General features: G+C 36.5%; 1 protein-coding gene across 1 annotated transcript; it reads right to left on the reverse strand.

Annotated features, from left to right (window-relative positions):
* Positions 1 to 5,943: 5,943 nt before the first annotated feature.
* LOC140816666 (protein phosphatase 2C 51-like) lies at positions 5,944 to 8,102 on the reverse strand. The gene is made up of 3 exons (XM_073176058.1): positions 7,354 to 8,102; positions 6,856 to 6,961; positions 5,944 to 6,384 (listed from the first exon to the last, which is right to left on the reverse strand). The coding sequence occupies exons 1-3, from the start codon at positions 8,059 to 8,061 to the stop codon at positions 6,050 to 6,052; spliced, it is 1,149 nt and encodes a 382-aa protein (XP_073032159.1). The 5' UTR covers positions 8,062 to 8,102; the 3' UTR covers positions 5,944 to 6,049.
* Between the last annotated feature and the right edge of the window lie 216 nt (positions 8,103 to 8,318).

Here is an 8,318-nt window from a genome sequence, read left to right on the forward strand (position 1 = left end):
ATGGCGCTGCTGTCTCTTGGAAGAGTTCCAAGCAAGACAGCACTGCGGATTCCACCACTGAGGCAGAATATATTGCTGCATCAGCTGCAGCAAAGGAGGCAGTTTGGATAAGGAATTTCGTCCAAGAGTTGGGCGTCATTCCTAATGGAGTTGCTCCTGTCCCTGTGTTTTGTGACAACACGGGAGCGATTGCTCAAGCAAAGGAGCCGAGGTCTCATCAGAAGTCCAAACACGTATTGAGAAAGTACCACATCCTCAGAGAGATCGTGGAAAGAGGAGATGTCATGATTGACAAAGTCGACTCTGCAGATAATGTTGCTGATCCACTAACTAAGCCTTTACCAGGACCATCATTCGAGAAGCATCACGAATCAATGGGTCTGAAGTATATGGGTAGTTGGCTCTAGTGCAAGTGGGAGATTGTTAGAGTAGGTGCCCGTCGAGCCAAGTGTTGGCCGAGTGTTCACGATGAAACTCTATGTATAAACGATCTTTATTTTAATAATATTTGAATTTATTATATTGACGCATCTTTATCTGTATACCCATGCTAGTTGCATAGATAAAGTCCTTGAATATACAAATAGTAGAAAGAATATGAGATGCTCATATGATGAGTATCATGAAACTCATATTTGGAATACTGTATATTCTAAACGGTTCCTAGTCGATTCAGCCGCCACTAAGAAGGATATAGGCCGCTCGAGTTAGAGACTAGTATCTGCGATGTGAGTACCATGTTTAATTGGTAGGGGACATTGTGATGTCCGAACATGCAGATAGGTGCTCCTTGTAGAGTGCACTGAACAACCCTCCATAAAAGGACTTTCCAAGTGGTTCTCACTTATCGAGTGGAATAGTCCTAGTTTATGGTTGTACACCATTAGTCCTTATGACCCGGGACAACATTGAGACTCTATGTGCTAGAATTACACTTTGGCTTGTTTACCGACTCTCATGGGGTCATCAGGTGGCAAGGTTGGGTGTTCTGTCGAAACGTATAGGAGTCGATGCATTGTAGTCGGGGATTCACCGCTTACCTTCGGGTATGGATATCCTATGTGTTCTTATGTGTATGTAGATTGAAATCTCTGATCAGAGTATGGTGGTAATTATGAAAAGGGTTTCATAGATTACACCATCGATGCAACTACAACATGACACATAGTATCGATTCATTGATAACTCTCGATAAACCAATGGTTGTCGAATCGGTGGGGATATATGAGTTGAAGGGACCGTACTGTACGCTAACCATAATTGAATGGTTCTTGCAGGCACTATCATTTGATACCTAGGGAATCATGTAAGCGATGTTGCTAGGCGTTTAACATGATTCGTTGGGTGCTATCAGACTTGAGTTCTGACGTTCTTATTATCAATGAGTTGATAAGTAAGAATGGAGCAATTGGGGTATGCTCATATAAGGACATGTTTAGTCCGAATCACATGGAGATGTGAACCCACGGCTAGTTGTATCAATGAACCATTGAGGGCCACACAAGTGCTGGCTTTCTAGATCCCGTTGAGAAGTAAAATTAGTTCAATGTGTTGAACGACTTATAAATGAGTTTATAAGTGTATGGAAAAATAGAAGTATGACTTCTATTAGAGAAATGTAAATTTTAATTTATGGAAGTGTTCTTAAATTAAAAGTTGGCCAATTGAATAATGTATTTGAAAATTGTGATTTTCATAAACATTATTATGGACTAAATTAAATTAATTCAAGTGTTGAATTAATTAAACACTAGTGGACCTAGTAGAGTCCAAATAATTAAATTAATTCAAGTGTTGAATTAATTAAATTATATTGAGTCTTGTAGAGCTCAATTTAAATTAATTATTTAACTAGTGGGACTTGGGTAAATTCAAGTAATGTTTAATTAGTCTCAAATATGTTTGAGATAATTAAATTTAGTCCATGGTTTTTACTTTGATAATAAACCATATAATATGCATGCATGGGAGGTGAAGGGTTGGAGACAACTTTTGCAACTATCAAGGCTTGGCATGCTACTTTTGTCTCTACTTTTTGCAAGACCAAGACAAGTCTCCCTTCCCCTCATTCAAGCATCCTCATGGCCGAAATATTGAACAAGATTCTACCAAGTTTTCTCTCAATTTTTCTCTTCAAGTGTTGAGGAAGAAAAATACTTCTCCTTGAAAAATCCTTTTATTTTTCTAGTGCAAAATAAAAGGGGTTCTAGTTTGCTAGTGGTGGGCCTAATTTTGAAGGAAAGATTCAAGAACAAGGTGAAGCTTGTAGATTGTCTTGCCATCAAGAGCTTAGTTGTATATCAACTAAGTTGGAGCCATCATCAATCTTTTAAGATTGATAGGTACATTTCTAAACACACTATGAATGTCATTTTGTGTTTTATTGTATTTCCTACACAAATCTTATGGTGGCCGAAATTTATATGCTAAAATCGAAAATTTTTGTGCTTCCGTTGCGTTTCCGGCCACCGTAACCGATCCCCTTTCATCGTGTTCTAAGAATATTAACGCCGATGAATTAAATCGAGTTTGGTTTAAACCAAGCGGAAGAAACTCAAAGTAATCCTTCGTGAAGAATATTGATATAATAGAAAACATTTTAACTTATGTAAACTGACTAACCGAAAGAAGACAAATCAGTTTTTGAATTCTTCAGGTAAATTATGGTGACAGTGAACTGACGAATACTCCAACTGATCAAAACAGTTTGACAGCAATAGTTAATCAGTTAAATACAATAGATATGTTTATGGATGTCCGGAGACTTCAACAGCTCCTACGTTACCCCTTCTACCTCCTCAGATAGGTTCTACTAGAAGACTTTGATTTATACAAACACTTTGTACAAACCCAATCTGCTAGGACTTACACTAGTGCCTAAACTGAACTCCTAACTACGACTGAAGGCAGAACCTTCCAGCCAACACTTCTTTAACGTCTATGTGTCAAAGACTACATACACAAGTTTAACGTCTTTGTGCAAGACTGTATTTGAGTGGATTTGAGAGTGAGTGTGTATGTGAGAACTGAACAAGGATGTTCTCACACATAGAGAGAAAGTGGCTTCTAGTCTAAGCTGATACAACGACGAAGAGTTCCATCTAGGCTTAAGTGTTTCTTAAAGCTGATATGCAACTGAGCGTGCCCTTTTGTTTTTATTCTCAACTCTGGTATATCTTTTTCACTTCACTTGTTGAGTCTTCACCGATCTTCTCTTTATATAGGCGGGAAAAGCTGATCATACAGTGAGACTCATTTATTGTATCCGTTGCATTTGAAACGGCTTCTTGGACTTTGTGTCTCTTCTTTTTTATTGCCTTTCTGAAGCGCTTTGTCTTTAATGCTCTGATGCAACGTCCATTATTGTCCTTTGACTAGACACTGACTTTGTATCTTCTCGTACAGCTGGAATCCATTTACTGTAAGCTTGTCTTGATCTGCAGCTGAAAGGTTCCGACTGATATTTTGAACTGGTCAGCTGAACTGATCTTCAGTTGGGCTAGTGAAGTCAGTCGATTAATCAGTTGAACTTATTTCACACCTTCAGTTGAACTGGTTAGCTGGGTTCTTTGTCAGTTGGACACATCATCGGCTGGCCAGGCTTTTGAGGTCTTCCTGCTGAATCACTTATCAGTTTGGACAATCAACTGAACTGCTTGTTTGAAGGTTTGACTGATTTAGTCTTGGCAATCAGTTGGCATCTTCGATAGCTTCAGTTGTGGGTTCGTAAACTGATTAGTTCAGTTTTAGCTGTCTCCGCACTAAGGTAGATTATTAGTAATATGATAAAAAGTTTTGTTAGCATCAAAATCAAGATTGCGAACTTGAAAAGTTCCAACACATAAAAATAATTAAATAAAAATTAATAAAATAAACATGTATTTTATGCTTTAAAATAATTTAATAAATACCAAAGAAATTTAATAATTTTCATGCATGTGGTACACGTGGAATTTCCGATTTTCGGGACGTTACATGATGACTCTCCTGGAGCCGGTAAACGAGTCAAAGCACAACCCTAGCATATAGAGCCTCAGTGTTGTACCGGGTCGTAAGACTAATGGTGTAAATCATAACCACGGACTTATCCTCTCGATGAATGATAACCACTTGAAAAGTCCGAGAGAGAGTTGTTCGGTATAATCATCATATGACTACCCATCTGCATGTTTGGACATCTCTATGCCCTTACCAAGAAACGCAGTACACAACATCACAGATGCTAGTCTCGAGCTCAAGCAACTTTTATCTATGTTTTAGGCGGCTGAATCGACTAGGAACGAATTTATATCATACAGTGTTTACAAACGAGTTTCAACATCGAATTATGATTCATTTGTATTAAAGTATAATCAAGTTCTTTATCTATGTTTGATAACATTGGTATACAGATAAAGAAATAATAAAAATGAAATAATGAATTATATTAAAATGAATATTGTTTACTACAACGGAGTCAATAAATTCTTGGTCAACAATTGACTTGTAGGACATCGACTCTAAGACGATTTATACGTTAGGATTTGCCACCAATATCCTTGGTACGTGGCGATGGGACAACACTAGAAGCCGAGAATGCCAGATAGGTGACTGTGCACCATTCTTTGAAATTATTGTATCATAGTTTTTTATTAATTTTGAAAAAAATATATTTACACAATATAAGGTATAGTAGAGGGAAGTATATAACTCGAGTTTATTATTAATCTCGTTATTGATATATACAAAAGGAAGTGATCAATAATTTCGCTTTAAATAATCAAATGGAAATAATGAAATACTTAGTTTTCTTGATTTTTTGAATGTAATTTGCTTTCCAAATATTAAATTTAATTTTTTTTCTGATTAACATAATATGTTTTCAGTTAATTGTAGTAGATAGATTTATTTCGAAATCTTTCAATTTTATTTAATAAGTCTAATCTGTGAAATTGGGGCATCAAAATTGGCAAAAATAAAGGTTAAACATTTGTGGATGTGGGAGGATAGACGAAGTGAGAGTTTAAGGCAATGGAAAATTTATTTTTAAATTGAGAAAATTGAATTTTTGATATTATGTATTTCACTATTTACTTTTTTGCAATTTATATACCTGCTGATGTGTAATGTAAATAGGACTAAAATTTCCAATATTGAAGCTTAAAATTTTACTATATAAATGACAATTTTTTTTGTTTCAAAAAATATATATACACAATTAAACTTGCAATTTCATTTTTTAAATGTATTCCAATTGGAAAAATTGATGATACATTAATTATATGCATCAAGTAATGCTTTAAGATTGAATGTAATATAATTTATATATATATATATATATATATATATATATATATAAAATAAATTTTTGCATGAAATATAATATGATTGCTCAATTTTCTTGTTCGACCAAAAGTCCATTTGTGTTAAAAAGTAATTACTTATTCAAAATTAATAATTTAATTTGCATTTAATTTCAATTTTATTTGTTTCCATGGGAATTGAATTTTGGCAAAAAAAACTTGCAAAGTTAGTTCACATAACTCTATGTGGCTCATAAATTAATTTTTCTAACATTATTTTTTAATTTTTAAGTGATCTGTTTAACAAAATTTAGATACTATATATATTAGAACTAATATATATTAGAACTAAGAGCTTTTAGCTATGTTTTTAGTATGTTACAATTTTCTCCCATTTTTTAGGTATCAACCCACACGATTGGCTTTTCTATATATTATTGTACGCTGAACAGCGAAAGTCACGACCCGTGCATGCTTGATCAAAATTTATACCACTTCTGAGAAGACATTCGATAGAATATATTAATTAATCATAAAAGTAGAAACTACATATTTTATCATCACACGGAAAAAAATTATACCATAAATCAGTAAATCATGCGCAAATTAACTGCTTAAAATATATATGCATGGGAAAAAACCATAAATTTAACTGAGAAAATGACCAAAAGTCGAGAGAAGAAATTAGCTCTCATGACAAAAAAAAAAAAAAAAAAAAACTGTACATCTCTTTATTTGGTCATTTAGTTTCAAACTGCTACTGGTAATTAAACACTTGACGATGGTTTCAATTCCACAACTATGACGCTAATGTTGTCGCTGCTTCCCCGGCCGATTGCCAGCTCGGTTAGACACGCCGCCGCCTCGGAGGCACGACTCCTTCCACGTGAATAAGTGTCATCAACTTCTGAAAATTTAGGGTTTGGTGCTGCTGCCCTCAATTCCCCATTCATACACCTTCTTGCCACCTGACACGCTAGCTCGTTCGAGACGACGTCCCATAATCCATCGCTTGCAAGTATCAAGAACTCGTCGAGTGCAGTTCTGTTGGCTATTTTTACTTCAGGTTCAGCTATCACATATGGTTTCAGGTACTCATCGCCTGTAGAATAGGAGATACTGAGTCAGTCTCATCGACTTGGATATCAACTGGAAAGAAACTTGAGGCAATGGGATGCAGGAATTGATCTTATGTCTTGAAGGGTTTGGAATTGGGTGTACTTACTTTTATTAGCTCTTAAATAATATATCGGATGGAAAAAAATATCATCCTATTAAATTGTCTTAACAGCCAAAATTTGATTTTTAAAGCAATAAATTTGGTTTTATGGTAGGAGATGTGATATTTTTGGTCTATAAAACCATCTAATTTGGAATTTTAATTCATTAGTTATTCAAATTTGATTATAATACACAATTTTTTTTTAATATAATTATGTACAAAAACTAAAATGTGAAAACTTGATGAATCAAAACAAAAATTAAACAACATTTACAAACAATATCCTCAACTCTTTGAGGATTATGCATCGGATACAACTATTTGTGTATTAATCAAGTGATATGATGTTACCTATGGATCTTGAAGTAGCGAGAACGCCTAAGATTCGCTGCCCATTCCAATTTATGACTTTCCCTCCAGAATTTTCAATTCTTTCCAACTCATCGGGCCTATTAGGCTGCAGAACACATATTTAATGTAAAAACCAAAATAAAGAAGAAGAAGCATATCGTATTTCAGCGAGGGCGGAGAGCGCTTCTCGACTTCACCAGAAAAAAAAAAAAAACCCTTTTCAAAGGTATCGATTTTACTTTCTCATCACATCGCCCCCAACCTCATACAATCCTTATTTTTTACGAGACAAAAACACAGATCCAGATTGGGATCATTAATGCTATAATTTTAAATCAAATCTCATCAGTGTAAATTCGAATCTTCAATTTTATAAAATAAGATTAAATTATTTATTGAACGTAGAATTTTTTTGGATATAATTATTAATAATTTTTAAAAAGATTCATATTATTTGCATGCAATTGTACGTGCATATGTATACATAAATATATATACCTTGTGATCGTCCGATAATTGTACGGCGACACCGCCGCGAGAAATCACAGCCCTTGAATCGCCGCAGTTCGCGACGACTACCAACTCATCCCCCACCACCGCCACCACCGCCGTCGAGCCCGTCGTCGCCACCTCCTCTCCAGCCTTATTCACCTCCTCATCCATCTTCTCGAACCCCGCCGCCATCACCTTCTCCCAATTGATAACATTATTCTTATTATCCCATCCGCCGCTCTGTTCCTCCGCGATATTTCCGACCAGCTTATGAAAGATCTCACCGCAGGCTTGCGCCACGCGGCACCCTCCGTGCCCGTCGTAGACTCCGAAAAAATCGTACCTCCTCCCACCTCTCCTCAGAAATCCTAATTCCGCTGCCGCAGCGTCCTCCATCTCCCTCCGCCGGCCGATAACAGATGTCAATCCAAACGCCCTGCGGTGAGTCTCATGATCCCCAGAAGAGGGAAGCGATTCATTTTCCATCAAAATCTCAGATCTCTTCTTCTTCAAACCAGCATCGTGATCAGACAGAACCGTCATAACCCCGCCGGAATCCGCCTCAACAACAGGCCTAACCCTCCGCAATCTCATCCTCTTCCTCCCCTCACCATTGAATTCCATCTCTCCGATCTTCAGATCCACGGGCGATTTCTTCGACAAAATCCCACCCTCCGCCGCCACCGATCCTTTTCTCAGTTTGTCAAAAATCATCTCCGAACGTTAAATCACACACAAAAGCGAAAAAAATTGAGGAAGAATATAATGTAAGAATATAAACGCTGCATGACAGCAACGATAGATGCTTTATAGAAAACATACGACTCCACATCTTCGCCACGTGGTGTGATTGAGGCGGTCTCAGATGCGACCCCAGAAGCGTAAGTTAGCAAAAATCCCGCCGACTTATGTGTACGGTTCCAATTGGCTGGAGCTGGACACGTGTCCACGTGTATGGTTGGAGGGATGGG

The sequence above is a fragment of the Primulina eburnea genome, chromosome 16 (assembly GCF_022965805.1).
Source record: "Primulina eburnea isolate SZY01 chromosome 16, ASM2296580v1, whole genome shotgun sequence".
Lineage (NCBI taxonomy): Eukaryota > Viridiplantae > Streptophyta > Magnoliopsida > Lamiales > Gesneriaceae > Primulina > Primulina eburnea.